The 22,704-nt window shown below is 35.5% G+C and overlaps 1 protein-coding gene across 5 annotated transcripts in view; it reads right to left on the bottom strand.

Moving 5' to 3' along the window:
- The window catches only part of LOC124131545 (sodium channel protein 1 brain-like), a 78,302-nt gene that overhangs the window by 50,635 nt on the left and 4,963 nt on the right, over window positions 1–22,704 (bottom strand). For 2 of the 5 annotated variants that reach the window (XM_048398033.1, XM_048398040.1), the window contains exons 1-2: window positions 21,802–22,175; window positions 19,353–19,980 (exon numbers count right to left, since the gene is read on the bottom strand). In XM_048398033.1, coding sequence (XP_048253990.1) covers window positions 19,353–19,823 — 471 coding nt within the window. In that variant the 5' untranslated portion in view covers window positions 19,824–19,980; window positions 21,802–22,175. Of the gene's footprint in view, window positions 1–19,352; window positions 19,981–21,801; window positions 22,176–22,704 lie in introns of those variants that run through there. The other 3 variants (XM_046494862.2, XM_048398046.1, XM_048398036.1) reach the window with 2 other exon arrangements.

The following is a 22,704-nucleotide window of genomic DNA, read 5'->3' as shown; positions in this document are numbered from 1 at the left end:
TGTCATCCATTGTATGATGACATTTTACCATTCCAGAGTGACGTCATGTCTGTCTCACAACTGCGAGAATTCACATAGAAAGAGTGTCGTGCGGACAATTACTAATAACCTCTGTATTTTACACTTTTGATAAATACAGTGTGGTTTCAGATTAGCAGATGTTATTGAGTAGTTGATGCCTGGACATTAAAACATTTGAAAACTCCGGCTAACACTGTCAGTACAATAACACACATAAATTTAAATGACAAGGTATGATAAGGTGCCCTTTTTACCTGCATATCAAATATAAAAATCAATGTCAGAGCATAACCAGTCTTGATTATTTAACTGAAAAACAATAATTAATTCATTGTGGCCTTTTGAACCACTGGTGTCTTCTGTAACCTAATCTGGGTAATCTTCCCTCACTCAACCATACAAGGTAAGCTACAGAACCCAAGGACATTTCATTTCTGCCATGATTCCTACAGATTGCTTTAACTGAATTACTCACTAATTCAGGATATATATGACCTACTTTCTTTTTTTGCATAAAAATGATTGCTCCAGTGCAGTTAATCATTGAAAGGTGTTTGCGAATCTCCCATAGGCAAGCTGATGATGGGATACAGAATAGTGTTTCTCTCCAAGCAATGAACACAGCCTTGCTGCTGTGCTCAACTTCTCTTATGGCTTTCTCGGAAATGAGACACTTTTTTATCAAAAGACCCTAAATGAAATATACTCTGGATATACTGAAGATATATGTATATGTTTTTTCCAAGACTTGAATTTGATCATTTGTTCTGTGCAAACTGTACATTATGTAACCTAAAAAAGGCATTTTGTGGGGGCCTAAATATTGTGTATGTAATAGAAATTTGTATACCATCTACACAAGCTTCTTTCAGTTGACGGGCACTAATGGATCAATTTCCAAATCTACATTTGAAAAAATACTTCAGTGGGAATGGGTTAGTCATAGAAGTTGTTGAAGAATAAATTGGCTTGAAGAATAAATGCTTTTGGGGAGAAAAGTTGAACCACAGATGATTTAACTCTCAAATTTCAATACCTACATATGGTTCCTAAGCTACTTAAACTCAAAATGTTACATTACTTTCATATAGTAATTTAGTATAAAAGCTGCATCAGTAATTTTATAATAATAAAAATAATTTTGTTACTAAGTTATTTTTGTTCCTCATCAATATATACTGATTCTTATTTCTGATGTCAGTTATCTTTAAAACTTTTGATGTCTTATAAAACTTAGCAAGTCAAGATACCATTTTGCTGAAACTTGCTTTTAACTGTGTGTTAATATTGTGTTATACAGAACATGAACCATTATAAAGTCCTGGTAGGACCCTAATATTATTAAAATAAACTCACTGTTTGATAGTTTGAGGGGCAGTTGACAACCCAGCATTAGAAATTGGCACTAGTCCTGTAGTCCTTGCCAAACTGCCCAATACTTAAGGTATCATAAGGGCCAGTAAAAATTTGCCATTTTTAAGGGTTTTGCTATACCATATATCGCTGTCTATAAAGTGACCCCACGTATAAGACGAGCCTCCTGTACAAGCCTATAAAATGAATGCTAATTTATATACCCCATCTACAAAGCGAATCGGAATGAAGCCCCTCACCAGCGCATACACAATCCCTACATTTGCAATAAAAACGTGTTTGTCTTACGCAGAAAAAAAATATACAGTGGTGTAGATCATAACAATTAAACTTGGTCAATACAAATTTAAAAGTTGGGATAAAGAAACCACTTGACATGATCATTTACCAATTAAATTGTATTCCCTGTTCGGATAGGCATTGTTTTATATGCAGAGATTAAGATTACCATGTGTATGTTATCATTTTCATTATAAGGACTAGTGGACTAAAAATGTTAGTTTCTACCGCTACAACCTCGCCCACAATTTATTTTCAGAACAGATTAGACTTATTGTATAACCTGATCTCACAGCTGAGTAGAGTAGTCGCTGACTGCTGATTTAAGATTTACATTCTGCAGCATCCACATCATTAATCCTGTCACGTTTTTCCACGTTGTTGCTTGAGGGCTGCAAGATTTGTGAGTAATACATTCAGGGTGAAAGCCAAGGATTTCTCCGAGCACTTAACATTTTAAAAGGCCACCAAGACTTTCAGCAACAACCCCGACAAAATATTTTGTTTGATATGCTTTGTATTCTAAAACCTAAGCCCTCCAGGGATACGTCCCTAGGACCATTTCACTACTGGAGAATCTGTCTTTGTTGTGAATGACATAATTTTGGTGTATGCAAGCAAAGAATAATCCCTGTTAAAGATAATTCAAAACAAATATTGGTCCACTTTCTATTTCTACTTCCGAAAGTTAGAATGGTCAGAAATAGATGTATAAACTGCCGGGCAAGAGTCAGTATACACCCATGTTTGATGGTGATTATAAATGAGTGAGTGAGTGAGTTGGGTTTAACAGTATTCCAGTTATATCAAGGCGTATTAGCTTAAAGTGGGAGGAAGTGATGCAGGTCTCAGACGTTTACCACTTCGGTGAAACCCACGAGCACTGGTATGGTGCTGACAAACCTAGAAACATAACCGGGGGGAACCGGGATTCTAACCCACAATCATAGGTTTCTGGCGTGTCCAAGGGACACAACTCTGCATAGCGAATCGCGGCGCCTTAGATGACTGGGCCACACGTGCCCCCAGTCATAAATGAAACAAACAGGAAATGGTTATTCGATGGTGATGTGGTCAAATATTATTTTCAAGTGTATACCTTCCTTTGCCTGGCAGTTTATATCAACAATAATTCATTCAGCATTTAAGGGAAAGAAAATAAAACATATAAAGAACAAAAGGAATAATATCAATGTGGGAAACATTGATATATTGGATTACTAGGGTATGTAAGACCCTTTGCCTTCATTGTACCAGTGTTTAGACCTCAAGCATGAGGTTCTGAGATGTGCATGTGTTATATTGAACTGCATTCACTCACAGTTCAATTCTTCTAAATGAGAATGGTATTTTGAAAAAATTGCCAATACATGTATCATAATCCATCAACATCATATATGCTCAATAATTTGTCATTTGAGAGGGTTTGAAAATGTCACATAGTGCATATTAAATATCTATATATTGATATGGAATATTTCACTTTCTAAAGACGTAACTGCATCTGAATATTGAAGACAAAGACAAAGTGTTCATGGTGTTAAAGGAGCGTTTATATTTCCAGTGAGAGTAAAGAAATCCTAAACTATCCTGAATAGTCATAACATAAGGTCAGCCCCTAAAAACCTGAAATTTTACTCGCCACCAGCATACCTCTAACACAAGACAAACTCAAGCTAGCTCTGCACAATAAATTAATTCAAAATTAACTTACTATCCAGTTATAATTTTTTAACATTTTTGTATTATATCTATTATATATTAACAAACTGTTCAAGGTATCTGTGTACAACGGATATGATCAAATGAAGCATATATGTAATGGTAGCATTACATAGATAGTGTATTTTATCAAGAAAAGAAAACACAAATAGTCTTAGATATTTTCTTCATCTGTTTGGTAGTGAGACATGCAAGAGGAAAAATCAAATAATTGATTCACTCTGGCCCTATCCATAATTTGATTGCACAAAAACAGAGTTTCTTTATTCAAAATCCTTGTGACTTAGTCTGGGATGAAGATATTTAAACACCTTTTGAAATGGTTACAGACAAGCTGTTAACCAGAATATCTGGTAATTTATTTCAGTACCCATACTGCCAATCACCTACACATTTCACAAGCAGCATGTCATCGACCAACATGAGAAGAATACATGATTCTTTCATTCTGTAGACATGAATGTTTCTCCATACAAATAACCATAGCAGTAACGGATGAATACACATAGCGAGGTCACCAAAACACAGTGCCAAAGTCCTCTTTCAACATGGGAAGTTAAGCAATTCTTGCAGCCCTTCTAAAGCCCTAATTATATTAATGCTCAATCCTGCTTATGCAGGCCCATAAGTGTACTTTCCTTACATTATATATTTAATTTGGCGACGCATTGTATTTGGTATGTATAAAGCCAGTGGCACTGAGCCAGGTATTGAAATCCCTCCATAGTGGGATCTACATGGTCAATGGGACACATTCAAATCAACAGTATTTGATCGTATCTAACAACAACAAAAATACGACCACCGTCAGTTCTCGCCTATAAAGAAGACCAACATTACATGTAAATGGCATCTAGAATGAATGACATGACATTGTGATGATGTTGTCTCAAAGTGTTGCTTGTCACACCATCAGCTGACAATAAAGTCATATACGCCTTATACGTAAGGGTAGTTACCACAGTGCTAGGTGTGTTTGAAATATATATTGAGTCATTGAACATTCACCTACTGCAAGCAACACCTTAAAAAAAAGCACTTTTAATATTTTTCAGCTCTGCTTTACTATGTCATAAATGATACCAAAGCAACCAAATGTACATTCAGTGTTCCAAATTACTCATGAAATGGAAGGTTTTATAATCTTAAGGATGTCTGCTAGAATGATTTTGGGTGCACTGCACAACTTGATCTGTCATGTATCAGTAATCCTTTAATGCTATATTAATGTCAATCTTTTTGCCTAAATGGTAAAATGAAGCTGTGAATCATTGCCCAAAACATTAGAGATTTATCAAGGCAATTTATCTTGAAGCTTGTGCAACAACTTATGCATTTCTCGGAAAATTAAATGGCAGTCAAATATGCTACAAGAAAGATTGGGAATTTGAATTTACTTTTGGTCCCAAAATAATTAAAATCCACAGACAATCTTTCCAAACTTACCAAAAGGTTTAGAAATTTCCTTTCAAGGACATTTAATGCCCAATTTTGGTTTGTAATTTTCAACATGTAAAATGCAAACAAAAAAACTATTGTGATCAAAATATTAGTATGGACATTTTTCTGACTTTTTTAACTAGAATAATTGACATTTGAGAACATATGGCTGAACCAAATGTGTTGGTGATCCTTTCCTGGGAAGTTTAAATGAATTTCTTAAATGCACTCTGTTTAACTGCAACTAGAATCACAGGAAACAAATTCACAGCAAAGACATGAATATACAGCTCTGATTTCATTTAGGCACCCATTTATACCATGCCACTTATGTATTCAATGTCATAAGTTACACAAACAATTAAAACATTTCAACTAAAAAACAGACTTGAGATTTGGAGTCCAATTAACTTTCACAGGCTGATATTCATCAAGCAATGCCTGGCTGCATGAGCTACAACAGTTTCCCAAAAGCCATACCACTGCATCAATCTATCTTGAACCAACAACAAAAATAAAAACTTCTTTTCTAGGGCTTATAGTTTACAGATGCCAATATTCACTGCAATGTCATTACTTGTAAGAGGGTACAAAAACCTATTGTTTGTAAAAGCATCAAATACATTAATGGATGCTGGTGACTGTTTTATGTCATGTTTATTGCTGGACAACATAAGATCTATACTTGACATTTGGAAAGAACGGCAAATACGGAACCAATATCCATTTCTTCATTCCCAATACATAAGGAAAAAGATCTTACATTTACAAATGACCTCCCAGAAACCAAACACACCAGTTATTAACTGCCATGTGACCTACTTAATATCAACCAATTTGAGTTGGTTATCAAACTTGACCTCTGAAATGTCCAAAAACCAAATTTATTTATTATCTATCAATATTTGTTTGAAATAACATCAGACACAAAGATATTAACAGGATGCCAGGATGCCAGACATTGTGCCCTTTCAGGAGATGTACTGGTCAATAAGTGAAGTCAGGTGAAATGAGGTTTAATGTCACATTCAAGATTACTGCACAACTATTGCGACGTGCATGCATGCATGTGTGGCTGCATGTACCAGTCTGAACTATGCTGACTTTGTAGTACTAGACCACTGACATACTATCCCCCACTCTGACACAATACACTGGCTCCAAGTCAAACAGTTCTTGTTTTATCCCTTTAATCCCAAACACCAGACAGGGTAACAACAAGTACCATCTTTTACATCTTTGGCATGAGACGGCCAAGGGTCGAAACACTGACCTTCCACTCACCCAGCAGACTCTCTATCTACTAGACCATGGGGGCAGTCTTCAGGTCAATGAATAGTTGAGATAAAGATATCATGATGTCATTATCTAAGCATAACTTTGCCTATTTGCATCAAATAGACACATCTATCTATATGACAACGTAAAAGAATAAGCATGCCTTCTATGACAATATATCGTTTCTGTATTTCATACCACGGGGAGGTGGTTAAAGCGTTCACTCAACATGCCAAACAACCGGGTTCGATTCCCCACATGGGTACAATGTGAGAAGCCCATTTCTGGTGTTCCTCACCATGATATTACTGGAATATTGCAAAAGGCAGCGTAAAACAATACTCACTCATACTACACTGCACAACCTAATAATTGTAAAACAAAATTGCTAATAAACATGCATCTGAGGACAACTGGACTGATCAACAGCATCCTTCAACTCTTCATTATCTGCTTGGAAGCATGACCAAGACACCATGACATATTGATCCCAAAGGTGATAGGAAGTGAAACTAATTGATTTCAAAATACCCAAAGGGTCGTAATGATTTTATAATGAGATCCTCCCGCGCATCCACTGACTTGTGAGACTTGAACTATAGATGTATGTGTGAAGGGGATGTCTCCATACATTCAAGTGAAACCTTTATTCCAGGTTCTGTTCCTGTCTATAATGCATTATACAGCAACAGTGATTTCACTATAACACATTTGTGGCTTGTCTCTACCAGCAGTGTTCCCACTGGCTTTTGAAACTTCCAGCTCTAAAAATTACCAGTTATACCAGACCTGTCATAGAACATTTGAACACATATCTTAAATCTTGCGCTACTGGTAGCACCTGCCACTCACACAATTTGCATAAAAAGACCATATTAAAACATACCAACAGTTATACATTTACACAGGACTGACAAAATACCACATAAATACCATCATTCATGGAAGAATAGAAATGATTGGTTTTATTTGGAGGAATGAAGCTTTAATCAGGGCGATGCTGAGACAATGATCATATAGTCTAAAGGACATCTGACAAGTGAGTGAGTATGATTTAACGCCGCTTTTAGCAACATTTCAGCAATATCACAGCAGTGGACAGTAGAAATGGGCTTCACACATTGTACCAATTTGGGGAATAAAACCCGGGTCTTCAGTGTAAGGAATGCTTTAACCACCGTCCCTTGACACATCTAAAGACAGAGCTCCAGATACTTTTTGACCAATTGAATTTTAACTCTAGGGTTTCTATTTTAATTGGGTTATGACATTTTTCATTAGGTAACCAATATTTTTTCACTCATCTATTCATCACTCGATTGCGTTTTTTCCAAAATTAGTGAACATTTTAAGATTTAAAAAAAAATGAAATAATGTTTTAGATGTATATAACTGTTCTAAATATATAGGCTTGACTCGGAAAGTAAATTAGCTCGTAATTGTGTTTAGAAAATAAGTTCCTTTGTACACATGCTGAAAAAGCTTCATTGGGTATTTACGCATGCTGTTTTTATACATTTGAGTTATTCATTTAATGCATGTGTTTCTGTACGCAAGTTAATTGAAAGTAATTGGGTTTTGAATATGGGGGGGGGGGGGGGGGGTATTTTACGCAAATACGCTGCTTACCTCTAGCTCTGTAATGACCAAGTATAGTTCTCTACCTCAGTGATCTATGTATCAACTATTAGATCTTTTCAACTAAGTGTTATCAAGGAAACTTAAGATGGCTACATGAACCAAACAACCCTGATCTTTTTTACCAATCAAATTCAATTTACATCCTCAAATTACTTTTGACTAGTATTTATAGATAATAAACAGCAACGGATCGACCATGCATAAATTAACTGTTTCATCTTTCACTTGGCCGACTAATACAGACATTGGATAACGTGTTAACAATGTCCAAACACAAAACAAATATGTACCTTTTACAGGTAAACCAGTTTGAAAGGTATGGTATTGGGAAATTGTGGCTCAGATGGTGTTGGCTTGAACTAGGGGCAACGTGCTGGGTAGCATGTAGGGAAACAATCAATAATTCTCCATTATCTTCTACCTGCCTAGTAGCCACAGAATTGATCTAACTTCCCTACCTGACACCCAGCTCAATGAGTGAACCATGTCTCAAGATAAAGCATTATTTATTGAACAACTCAAGAATCTACCACACTGCAGATAATTTAACAAAAACCTAAACATTCTTGAGTTCCAACTAAATATTGTGATAATTGATAGCTTGATATTGGCGATATGAGCCTGTTTGCCCATGGTGTATAGACTGATTTACCTGTTCGTGCACTTGAGATGGATATATGATAGGTTTCTAAGGGCATTTAGCAGTCTGGTATCAAAGTAAAAACTGTGGACTGATTACTCAGTAGACAATACTTTTAGAAATAAAATGTCAGTCATCATAAATGAAGATGAGATCTTTCAATTATATTTGTTTGTTTGAAGTTTAATGGTGCACTCAGCAGTATAACAGCTATGGATGGTGAGCTGTAAATCGTCAAATCTGAATCTATTTTCCTATTTCAGATGAGTATTAAAATATCAAATTAAACATTAAAAGATCTTGCCATACCATTTACTTTGAAAGAAAAGGTATAAACATATTTTTTACTTGCTTATAAGAAAGATCAACTATATAAGATATATGTCATGATTGCATTTTTGTAAAAATAGTTTACATCTGTATTATTTTCATGGCATAATTAAATTTTCTATCAACTGTGTGTATGTATTTTTGTTTAGTTATCAATACAAATGTGTTTTATGTGGGCATCCCTTACAGTAGTAGAAATTGGCACTAGTCCTGTAGTCATTGCCAAAATGTCCAATAGTTCCAGCATTATTAAGGGTTTTGCTATTTTATTATTATACTACTACTACTAAAAAATGTTAGTTTCTATCGCTGCCTAATGGCAAATCCAAATTTATTTAAGTTCCTCTATACATACTTTGTCACTTCAGACGGTTCAAACACCAAGAGTCTTAGTGTTGGTATTGATAGTTTGTTGAAATATGGTACCTATTTCAATAGTGATACCACAAACCAAGAATCATAGTGTTGGTATTGATAGTTTGTTGAAATATGGTACCTATTTCAATAGTGATACCACAAACCAAGAGTCATAGTGTTGGTATTGATAGTTTGTTGAAATATGGTACCTATTTCAATAGTGATACCACAAACCAAGAGTCATAGTGTTGGTATTGATAGTTTGTTGAAATATGGTACCTATTTCAATAGTGATACCACAAACCAAGAGTCATGGTGTTGGTATTGATAGTTTGTTGAAATATGGTACCTATTTCAATAGTGATACCACAAACCAAGAGTCATAGTGTTGGTATTGATAGTTTGTTGAAATATGGTACCTATTTCAATAGTGATACCAAAAATGATACCAGAAAGGGAACTTGACACATGTAATGTTAAGGAATCACATTCCCTACCCAAAATCATCATATAGTTTGTAACATACAAGTAAAAGCAACAGGGTCTTTACAAAAGTGACATTTCAAGTACCCAAATTCACAACCTGTTAAATGAAAAGATACTTTGTATTCCTTTTCCTACTAACAAGTTTGGTAGTCACCTTGATAATTTACACAAAAAAAGGTCTGATATTATCTGATAGTATTTTAAGCAAATGCAACTCATATTTCAGGGCAGGTCTAAAAACAAACTGCTGGTGATGTCAATGGCCTGTAATATTATCTGTCCTTCATTGTCTAACATAGGTTAGTTAACATGGCAGTAGTAGTATGATATACCATGATATACATCTTATGATATATAATTAGATATATCACAGTCATAAGAAATAAACATCAATCACTTTTTGACATTAACCAACAACAGTAGGAAGTCATATACTACACAAATATGTCTGTCTTGATTACTTGTTTAATGCCGATTTTATGACTGTCATTGTTAACTATGAATAGCTAGCTCCCGAATGAACTACCATTTATTCTTTAGTTTTTAGTTTGAGCATGGGTATGGTGCTGACAAACCTAGAATCATAATCTGGGCAAACCGGGATTCAAACCCCACAATCATAGGTTTATGGCATGCCCAAGCGACGCAACTCTGCGCAGCGAATCGCGGCACCTTAGAGGACTTGCACACCCCTGCCCACTTATGTTTTTGGAGTGAATGAAGATGAAATGAACTAACCTCAAGCAGTTCATTATTAACTTTCGTCATCTCTTCTCACATATATTTGAATTCATTAATACCGTATTCGACGTAATAAGTGCCCACGGCGATATTTGCTAATATATTGGCTAGTGAACAATCCCAATTAGCACCCCTTCCGATTGATCAATGTACAAACGACTTATTTATTCACGTATAATACGCAGTCATGTGTTATATGCACCCTTAATTATGGGCAATTAAATTCTGAAAAAATATATCTGTCGTATATAAACATTTCAGGCTGTCTGCATAAACCACGAAATTTATCTTTCAACTCTGTTTTTTTCTCACCAAAATAATATTCTAATCAGAGAATATTTCTAATTTTGAGAGCGCCCTTGGCGCTTATTATGTCGAATACAGTATGCATATATATTCTTGAAGTGCTTTCAAATAACCCCTCCAGTTTATCTGAAAGTGTCATGAAGGCAAAATGTCCTACCATTCTTAGCATCAAATGTGTATTATGAATATAAACAAATTCCAAGCAGATAAATTCTCGTCTCTTCATGAAAAGTATATTTGACTTCAATGAAACAGATGCATTATGTTTTCAGTTTCATACAGCATTCCTTCCAGTTTATCGCAACAGTGACATGAAGGTTACCTGGGGCAAAGCTACAACATTTCTATTTGTAACATCTCCCTTCATTTCTATAGGGCTCTGAGAAAGTATTATTTTAACAACCAATACTGCAAAAACATCCATCCTCCTCCTCTTTTTCTGAATGCGTGACAATCACAACACAAATCATATTCAGGGTCTATCAGGTGCACCAAAGCCTTTTTGAAATCTTAACTGATGACATTTTCACCATTGTGTGATGCAGAATACTAAACTCTTTTAATGTTCTAATTGTACATTAATGAGGTTTAGCAATGACAACATGAAGCATTTATACCTTGGAACAGAAAGCTGCAGTAAGAGAAGCATCAATAAATGTTAAAGGTTGAGGCCAAATGTGTAAGCCTAATCAGGAGAGAATGGAGGTCATACAGCTAACAGACAGCTATTTGATGATGACTTTATTACATTAATTCAAATATTAGAAAAAATTACAACTCATATTCAAGCATAACAAGAACCACTGAAGGGAATATTTTAATAGTTTAATAGTCGCTTTTATTTAAACAAAGTGGAGAAATTCAGCTAACAGCAAATAGTTTTCAAAGCTGTATTTCTAAACTTGTACCAAACAAACATTTCTTTTAATTTGTGTAATAAGTCAGCATGCATTCTTTGTGCAACAAATATTATTATTACATCTAGTATGTACTATGTTTTCATACAAAAATAAAATGTTCGGGCCAAGACATTAAGACTGCCGCCTGCTGTGTTGCAAAATGAACATGTTTCTGAAGTGTTTCATTTTACTTGTAAGTAGCAGAAGTAATTTAAAGTTAACATATCAATTTTAGTTACAACAAAATTGTTTTCAGGCCACCTTCTTATGGCAGGAGTGTGCAGCATTGGGCAAAAAAAACCAATCACTTACTTTTTTGCACAAATTGTCTGAGTGGTAGTAGGTGCTACAGTCAGGGGAGGACGTGCTCGCCCTCTTTACCATCACCTGGTGTCATCATTGATTTCTAGTGATCCATTCATATAATTACCACAACTATTTTGCCTTTTACACCCAGTGGAATCTGTTTCAGCAGATAATCAAGACAGATTGTTCTCTGGCTTTGATGTTTCAACAGTTTCATGATTGTACAACAAACATTTTATGACATCTACCATGTGCCATGTTTTCATGCATTCTTTGTGCAACAAACAGTTATTGCCTCTATTGGACACTATGTTTTCTTCTGATCCTTGTGCAAGCAACATTGCATAAACTTGCATCTACCATGTACTGTCTTTTCATGTTATTCTTGGGCAACTAAGTTCATGAAATTAATGCCCGAATCAGAATGTCGTGACAGTTAGTGTGCTGTGTTGTAGGTGACACTGCTTTCATCTCTACATGAAAAAGCTTTGTCTGTGTATTTACTTTGTGTATTGAGCCCATCATCCATCAAGCACACAATGTGATGAAGTCAGGAATCTTGTCCTTCCTCAATAATCATGCAAAATATTGACCAGCACTAATCAATCCTGTCAAAATGGCCACGACGATCAGTGCAGTATATCCATGTCTTATTACAGATCGATAAAAAAATCTCTTGTCCTTTGAAGTTAGGTGTGAGAAGAGGAGGTGACGATTGGCATCTCAGGTTGGTCTTACACCCCACTCAATCACCAGTTGGCAGAGTTTGAAGTCATTGCCAGTCTGCTTGTCCTGTGATAATAACACCTCTCTAATCAATGCTGTCTACAGACTGGTGGTGTGACAATTAATGGAAATAATCATAGATTGGTTTGGCGAATCACACGACAAAGCAATCAGAAACAATTAACCACATTAAAATACAAACAAAAGATCATAAAACAAGTTTAACATATCCAGAAGGGATAGGATTTGTGATTTGAGGGTACCAGTACTTGGGTACATGGACCTACAAAATCAAATTCATGTTACTATATTGGGATATTGAATCATTCCGAAATAAGGTGAATAATACAATTATATTTCTTCTATTGGATCGATGCTACACCAATTTTGATCTATTGGTAGTGATAATATCATAACTTGTATAGACTTCAACAAATTCTAAACACTAATAATAAATTGTTCAGACTTGTTAGGGTTAGAACGTAATTTCCCTAGTCCACCGTCAGTCCTACAGAGTTGCCATCTCCCTAATGGTAAAAGTGGTAGTCCTGAATTTTACTTGTCTCAGACTAGCCGACAATGTTAATTTTGAACACTGCTAGTTCATTTTGTGTAATTCAGTAATGGCACTGAAAATGTTGCTATGTGAAACTAGAAGAGGTCACAGGGATACAAAATTAACCAAGAAAATCTACACACCAAAATAGTGATAACATAAGGCAATAGCCCCTAAAATGTTTGAAATTCTACTAGCTAAACTGTAACCTTAACAAACCTGGTCCCGGCTAGCAAGTCAATTTCTATTACTGGGTCAGGTTTATGATTACGACATGGAACCTAACTTATGCATAATTCTATGAAATCATAGCACAAAGTAGCATCAGTAGTACCCTAGGGGTACCAAATCAATTTTGAGAGTGAGATACCAGTTCACTTTTAATCCCATCAGAGCAACCTCAACACAGTACCCTAGTAGCACATTCAGTACATTCAGACTAGGATCCTCTAATGATAACTACTTATCATATTCTATATGTAAGTGCATTTTCATCTTGTTTGTGTGGCTATGTTTAAACCTTACTCAGCGTTAGAAACAAACAGTTTTTGTCCGCTAGTCCTTATAATGATAACATATAGCAAAACCATTAAAAAGGACAAATTTCTACTTGTCCTTATGATACCTTAACTATTGGGCAGTTTGGCAAGGACTACAGGACTAGTGCCAATTTCTACCGCTGCTAACTTCATCTAATATGTGTGGCTATATATTTAACTTCATTTATGATTGAAAAAGTTCAATGTTAACATACCCAAATCACACTATCAGAGTTTCAGATAAGCTGTCTATTTGCGTAAAATACTGAGGAATGAAATACGCAACATATTATTTTGAGTTATTTGCGTACAAACATGCAAAAACAATTTCAAAACCATCTTTAACAGCATCATGCTTAATTACCTTTCTGCTTTTTCAGCTTGCATACATGTGTTTATTTTTTTACAGATCTATATCTACTAATTGAATACTGGCATCTTACAATGAACTTGAGTGAAGTGGATAATACTAAATGTGTACTTCTTGATATTATTACGTTGATGTGTATCTGCTGTTGTGAGCATCTGTGATATGTGACACACCTGGGCATCACAGGTGCACACTAGGAGTCACCTGGAATAGAATTTTAAGCAGAAATATTTTCACAGGTTTACTTGTTGGTTTATAAATACCCAATAGACTGAATCCATGGGAGTAAAAATGTATTAAATAACTTAAGAGAAATGTCAATACCTAATGTGTATGATAACATGTGAGTAAATACCGAAACTCTCAAAAACAATCCTGATGCTTGCATTAGTCAATCTAATTTTCTGCTTAATGATACATGTATATCCTTTGAGTATAAGTCAGAAGCACATCAGATGACATGGCTTAAAAAGTTCATCAAACACATTTTTTAAAATAATAGCAAAGAACCAATTTGTTTGAGTACTGCGATTAATTGAATTAATTCCATGATAATGAGGTGATGGCTACCTTGTGTCATCTTTAGGTAAGTGGATTAGCTATAGATGTACAAACTGCAATAAGAGTGCTTTGACCACTTCTGACTACACGACTCATTGATGAAAATCAATACTCATCACCCGATGTCTTTTTTTTTTCATGAAAAACCTATTATTCTTAGTTCCCGATGGATTGGAAATCATATATACGTTTTGTCCTTGGAGACCAGTGACTGGGGATTCCATTTGTGTGAACAATCACCTTATTGTTGATAAATATGATCAATATTCCAAGTTGTCAGTCACCATAGTGCGGTGTTGGCATTTAATTCCGACAATTATCAACAGTCCATTGTTCAATCTTTGAGCACTCGTCATAGGGATTTGAAGTATATTTCAATGAAAGAGAAATTGAAATATTTCTATTGACACTCGAGATGATTACTGGAGAGATCACTCCTGACTGTTACCTGCACAATATTGCATACAAATGCCCCCAATGATTTTTCTGTTGACTAAACGAATGACATGACCTGGAATTTTATTAGCATACATTTTAAGCCACAATGCATCTCAACACAAAATATCATTGCGATTTAGCATGTGACTACATTTCAAGAATAGTGCTACTTCTTGCAGTTCACAAATCATTGGTATACACATGCAATATGATCAAAACAAAACAGTAAATTAAGCAATTGTGTTAACCATAGGTGACTGGTGGATATATCTCTTCTTCCCTATTAATATTTCTAGCCTCAAAGTATTCACCCTCACAGAAATAATCAAAGAATTAATAAATTAATTTAAAAAATAAGGAATTCAATTGAAGAAGTTCTGCCTTAGAACATATTTTTGTGCTGGAAAGTTCAGCTTCAATTTCTTACATAAACATGCCAGTCCTTACTCCATTAAAACTGTATACTCTCCAGAGAGCTGAGAATGAAAATTGAGTGCAAACTGTTCCACTGCCCGGGGTAATAATAATGTGGCACCTGGTGGAATTTAAAACATTAGAGATGAAATTGGAATCAGTACATACAGCACTGTCTCCTGTTCAGTTTTTACAAACTCTGTGTGGTATTAGGTGTCGACAAATAGCCAGTAATTTGAGTCAGTCTCTCATAGAATAGGATGTGCCAGACCAATTGGCTAGAACATTTTTTTCTGTTAGTCAGAAATTAATTTAATATCATGACAGAAACAAAATATAAGATAACACTCCAAAGATACATTTTACTGTCAAGGCAAATTTTAAAGAGCAAATCATCAAGAGCAGGGGTCTAACGTGTCTTAAACTACTATACATCCATAGTCTCCAGTTAAACATTCTTAAACCCTTTGAATGCTGACAGGCTGCTTTACTGACACCCACACCACTGGAGGAGATGGGTTGCTTTAACTGCCCTACATTTGTTGAAGGAGAATGCCATGTGTTGCTGAAGTGTCCACAATATGATATAAAAGCAGGAGTTTCTAATTTATGTGTCCTTGAAATTCATTGGTCTTTTTACATACTTTTTGTATAGTTTTACAAAGTATTTTCAATGTTATATATATTATAATGTGTTTTAAATACTCTTATCCATTAAAAAACTCTCATAATTCTGAAAAGAATGGCGAATAACATCTTATCTCTGTCATTTATGTTTTATATGTCGTTTATGTAATGAGCTTAAATAAAACATCTATCTTGTCTGAGTATACCAAGAACTCGTAAACAGCTTGTGATGAAGTCCTTTACAGTATTGCTTGTTAGAGTATAAGAAAACATAGTATTAACTTTTCTGTCAATGATTATAATTCTCTCCTACTCAATTTGTAATTTACGCAATTTATCAATTTTCACACACAAAATAGTGCATACCCGTACCTAAAATGCTAGCCAGAATACTGCAATCTTGATGATCTTTTGTTTCACAGCTGGATTTTCATGAGACACAAAAATATGAAATTTATGAATATATTATTATAATATATAACTGAAATGAGAACTGAGCAGAAAACTAATCTTACTTTAAGAAATATATATTATTTTCCAGCTTGAAAGCAATACATACACCAAAGGCCTTTTGTTCCAGATTAGTTCCTCTTGTTACAATACATGAATAGTTATCATGTCTCTGATAGTTTGTGGCCATCACTACAGCACTGAGATTCCCCTACAGGCTAAACCATCAAGTCAGAGATGCTAAGTGACAGCATTTCATCACTTAATTATTCATGAATTGAAGCGGAAATCAACATCAGGGCAAGAAATCAATGAAAGTGCAATACAATAACATGCCCAAAAGAAAGAAGAAATATATACTGAAAGATAATTGCAGCTAATGCAAGTTAATCCTGGTTGTCATAGCAGGCAGTACAGACTAGCATAAATCTACATATGATTTTACGGAATAAAAGCTGAAAGCGGAAACATAAACCCAGGAAAACAATAATGAGTGGAATTATTCATCATATTAAAACAGTTGTCATGAACCCAGGGATACGATAATGAGTGGAATTATTCATCATATTAAAACAGTTGTCATGAACCCAGGGAAACAATAATGAGTGGAATTATTCATCATATTAAAACAGATGCCATGAACCCAGGGAAACAATAATGAGTGGAATTATTCATCATATTAAAACAGATGTCATGAACCCAGGGAAACAATAATGAGTGGAATTATTCATCATATTAAAACAGTTGTCATGAACCCAGGGAAACAATAATGAGTGGAATTATTCATCATATTAAAACAGTTGTCATGAACCCAGGGAAACAATAAAGAGTGGAATTATTCATCATATTAAAACAGATGTCATGAACCCAGGGAAACAATAATGAGTGGAATTATTCATCATATCAAAACAGATGTCATGAACCCAGGGAAACAATAATGAGTGGAATTATTCATCATATTAAAACATATATAAAGATGTGTCATGTAAAAATTCAGAATTTGCAGCATCCTTTCATTCAAGATGAACCATCTTCTCATTATTTACATAGATGTCTGTGTTCTGTGGATCAAAGTATGTTGACTGTGTTGTAACTACATTACCACCTTCTAACACGTCTTAGATATGTAACCAAGACCCTCCATAACAATTACAATCAGTAATCATTAAGAATAAATATACAGTTAGTGCATTCAGTGCACCATATGTCTATCATCTTCAATGATAGCAGTGTTAATGTTACACATAAATGCACTAAGCATAGCAGAGAGTGCATATTTACAACCCACACCATTAAGTATCATTTAGATATATCTCTTATTGATGTAATTATCCGAATAATAAGAGGACTACGTACTAAGGGGATGCTGGTATGACTTTTTGTGTAGGATTACTCTGACCCACTGACATAATGGGCACAGTAAGAACATCAGTGACATATGTATTCTCCTGTGTGTTATTACTAGTTGAGCTTCAGGAACATCGGGGAAAACCTAGACTAACATCTAGTCTCTGAAATGAACATATTTTACAGAAAAAACAGTTGTTAAATTATAGTTATAAAATATAATAAAAAGAAGCCCAGAGACTGTTTTCATTTTCAGACACTGCAGTAATCTACCGGTAGACTTGCCAAACATTATAGACTTGCATGGGCTGTATTGGATATATTTGTTTCAGGGTCTGTATGACAGACTAGGGAAAAGCCTCTTGTTGCTAATGTGTATGCCTCTAGCCTAGACTTGCACAAGTATATAGAACTTTTAATTTGAACTAATAATTATTGTCTTAGATAATGTAAATAATAACAAGTTGTCCATACTGTCCACATATCTAGACTTGCTTATTAGGAGGATAGAATTACTTCACATCCATAGACTTTTCTTTCAGTACAGCCTTGGAGCAATGCTACCTCTGACCCACAGATCATAATGGGCACAGTAAGAACATCAGTGACATCTGTATTCTCCTGAGTGTTATTACTATTTGAGCTACAGGAACATCTGGGGGAAAGCCTCTTACTGTTGCTACTGTGTAGAATGACTGACCTACTGAACATAATGGGTACAACAAGAACATCAGTGACAGCCATATTCTCCTAAGTGTTATTACTATTTGAGCAACAGGAACATCTGTGGGAAAGGGCTCACCCTGTTGTGACATTCATAATGAGTGAGTTAGTTGGTTTAAATGCTGCGGGGAATTTTAGTATTTCAGTAAAGCACAAAGTGGAGCAGGTTGTAGATCTTTACCACCCACAAAAAACTGGTAAGATTTTGACAGACCACTGATCAATGGTGAATCTAGAATTTGAATAAATGTGAAAAAGCCCTTTCCATAATCATAACCCATGATCAACAGATCCTCGCACTGCCTTGGGATTTAGTTCTATGAAGCGACTTCTATGCAAATCGTGCCTCCACATCAGCATTGAAGAAACATATCATTCAGCAGCAGCTGATGAATGTTGCAATTACATGTAGCTTGAGAACAGTTGTGTCTGCCTCTAGCTTCTAACCCTCACATGCCTCTGCTTGCAAGCAGTCATTTTATCAGTTAATGTACCTCGAATATGTGATACAACTTGTGGTGTACACATGTTTATATAAGATTTAAAGGCTCCAGACATGATGGATACTCATAATCAGTTACATGTATGAATATTAGCTATTGCATCCAGCGACAAATGTGACATAATCAAATACCATCACACAAATCTTTGCAACAGAAGATGAGGATACCGGTACTTAACTTAACATAAGATGTGTGGAAAAAGGAGTATATTGTATGCAATGAAAGACTGTGAGAAAAGATAGTAAAGGTTGTGATTAATATTCTGCTGTGTGACCCACCTTGTCTTTAATCCCTTGGTCAATCTCTTCAATTGGCCAACCACAGTACGGTGTAGGAAAAACTCCATAGTTTTCTGTGAGCGTATTTCCTTCATGGAGAAGAGGATCTGGTTCCAAAATGTGGTCTTCTTCATCCTCATCTCCAAACCTAAGGTCACCATCTACCAGACGTGCTGTTTGCCCTTTGACAAGCCGTTGTTGTGCTTTCAACTTATCTGACTTTTCTCGAATCACAAGTTCCTCATATGTCTTCTCTGTAAACTTCCTGAAATGACACATCTTGCTGAATGGTTTAGGTTTCTCCTCCTCAGATTTCTTCTGTTCTTGACCAGGGTCCTTGATTTCAAGAGGAACTTTAGGAGGCATGTCATCTGCTGGTGACGAAACCTCCTCGTCCACAGGTGGGACTTCACCATCTTCAGGAATGGTGGTGGCTGTAGTCTTTGCAATGTCTTCATCTTCAGTTTTCATGATTTACACATGCAAACATCAGGTGCTACTTCAGTTTGGTGGGGCACGGGCCTGTGTCCCTGCAGCTGAAGTTCTTATGGTGTTTTAGAGTCTATTGAAGTTAGGTCCCATCAGTACTAACTTCCACATATACCATCTTCTTTATGTCTCATGCTTCCTGCAATTGTACATACACAGTGATTAATTTCTGAAATAACGTGTTTCTAATTACCACTTTCAACTGAATATCCAGTCTTTTCAAGTTTAATACCATATTCCAGTTATTGCAGTTTTCTTTTAGTTATTTTCACTTTGAGGAAAACATCATTTGAATGTATTTAGGTCTAATATTCTCAAATATGAATTCATTGCACTTCACTGTATTTATCTTCCAGCCAAAAGGATACACTTCAAAATGAGATTTGACAAATAAAATTACAAAAACGTAACTAGGCTGAAAATAGTTTAGTGGCGGAAACACTGCAAACATAAATCAAATACAGCACCATCAAATAAATAATTTCTTATTTGTTTTATTTTTACCCTCAACAGTGCTCAAACATGGGTGTATACTCAATGTATACAACCAACTTTGTTAAAGGTACACAAATGTGTTTAACCAAGTCAGTGACTTGTCATTTGTCAGAACAAAAACTGGTGCATTGAAAAATGTTTGAAACTGTTTGATACTTTTAGCTATTCCCTTGAATGAAAGATTTTAACTTTACCCAACTGCTGATACTCTTAAACAGCTGTTTGGAAATTAATAGCCATTTGTTTGAAGAATATATGTATAATTTAAGGTTTGCGATACAATATGCTGAGTAAGATACAAAAGTGTATCAAGTAATTTCCTTTGCAGAAAGTAAGCAAGACAATTCTGACACAATATGTCCATGTATGACATAATAGTAAAGAATTCAAACTTTAAATTACCCCGCAGGCTAGTAAACACAAAAATTCACAATCCTTCCTGAACATTCACTAGTCCCATGTTGCTGTAAATATGTTGTTTGCAAGCAACTGTTAAAATCTTTCAGTCTTTCCTGGTCTGATTCAACATAGTGGGCCAATCAGTATTAACTGCATCCACTAACTGAAGTGATGAATTCCAGGAAGTCTTGTCACACCCTAAACTATTATATAGTTACTGAACTTGTCAGCAGGACTAGTAGACTGTTACATTGTAATACCTCAAAGCAAAGTGGCTAGTAGATAATCACTGTATTCATCTAAAATGTTATCTAGTATGATAAAATAATATTAATATATACATGTATATTCAAGCTGTTGGTGTTTTGAAGAAAGCAACGGAAAATATGTCTCCAGCCCTGAAACATATTATTTCATATCCATCTGTTCATAAATTAAAAAAAATCATATCAAGGAATATCTACAAAAAGCAGAGTCCATAAGTAATTAAAGTTACTTTAGTTTTAAAACGTTCAACTTAACAACGATAATTCATGCTGTGTCATTATTGAAGTACTAAGAATATGAACTGAGAACCTCATTGCCAAACAAGATGTGTTTATGATCTGGTTGATACACCTACCTCAAGAGATTACCATCAGATAAACATAATAACTCATCTGATAACATACATATAATTCATACATCCTTCATCGCTCTTCAATTCGGTGTTTAATTCCACTGTCAGTGTCCCACTGTCAGTAGAATTCCAGAGAAAGTCGTTTCACTATTAATGCGTCTTCACAAACACTACGTTTGTTCCCAGTAGGTACACAGCTGTAAGCAACCCATGTTCACGCTTTGCATATTTCGTCCCCAACAACGAACACCTTGCGACACTCGTGACGGCCGTTACACAATAATACCCACAAACATGGCGTTCTAAAGACTACCAAAGATTGTGGGTGAAGTCGGCAAAGTTTGTATACACGCAAAGGTCTTTAGAATGGGAATTCTAACTGTTAAAAAGAAGACGAAAACGTCTTCAACTCTACCCTTATCACTGGTGTGTATCATCCAAACCTACCTTGTTATTAAGCCAGTCTCTATGTCACGTTATTAATCCAAGTTTAAAGATCACATAACGCCAGCCACGCCGAGGCAATAAACGCCAGCTCGCCAGGCATCGACTGCTCTAAGTCCACGACGTCACTCAGGTGTATGGGATTCCTTAACCATGTGACTGATCTGCAGGTATTGGCCAGCTATAGCCAGCACGGGCATACTGTTCGTTTGACGGCGATATAAGTCACCTGTTTCTTTCCTCAGTTAATACAGAATCATTTGACAAGATGCGAGTATTCACCACGATGATTTTGTCTAGCTTGACAAGGTCCAATAAGCAGAATGACTTTCTTTTGTTCTCAATAGTAATAACTAATTGATAAGGATAAACGCTTGGGTGATGCCAGTCCCCCCACACACAGTGTTTGTTTTGAGAAGTTATATACCAGGTTACATCGATTGAGTCCGAGTGTTATTGATGGTAACCGGCGATTGCTTACTAACATGTGTAACTTATCCCCTGCGTCGATGTCCTGTGAACTTTAATTATACAGCTTCGTTGACCGCGGAACAAACGCAGTTACCAGACAGTGGTAACGTCATAGTGAACACTACATTCCGTTAATCTTAGATATTCAAATATGAAGAAAATATCCGTTAACATACCTGTCCGAGTTTGTAGGACACAAGTATTCCAAACGTTACCGGTGCTAATCGAACTGGTAATCTGTTAAAACTGAGCGAGTTTTTCGAGAACAATACAGTAGCTGGGACTTCGGCTTAGTAAGTGATCGTTAGAGCGTAACAAGCAGCAAATTACTCGTAACTATATTTCCGAAATCCACTTAATCAAACGCCTATTGTATACAGGCATCTAGCCGCACTCTTGTAGAATGCAGTGGTGTATTAGTGTTGGGCGGTCGGT

This window comes from Haliotis rufescens, unplaced genomic scaffold, assembly GCF_023055435.1.
Source record: "Haliotis rufescens isolate VD_foot unplaced genomic scaffold, xgHalRufe1.0.p SCAF_1, whole genome shotgun sequence".
NCBI lineage: Eukaryota > Metazoa > Mollusca > Gastropoda > Lepetellida > Haliotidae > Haliotis > Haliotis rufescens.
This window is presented reverse-complemented; position numbering and strand designations above follow the sequence as displayed.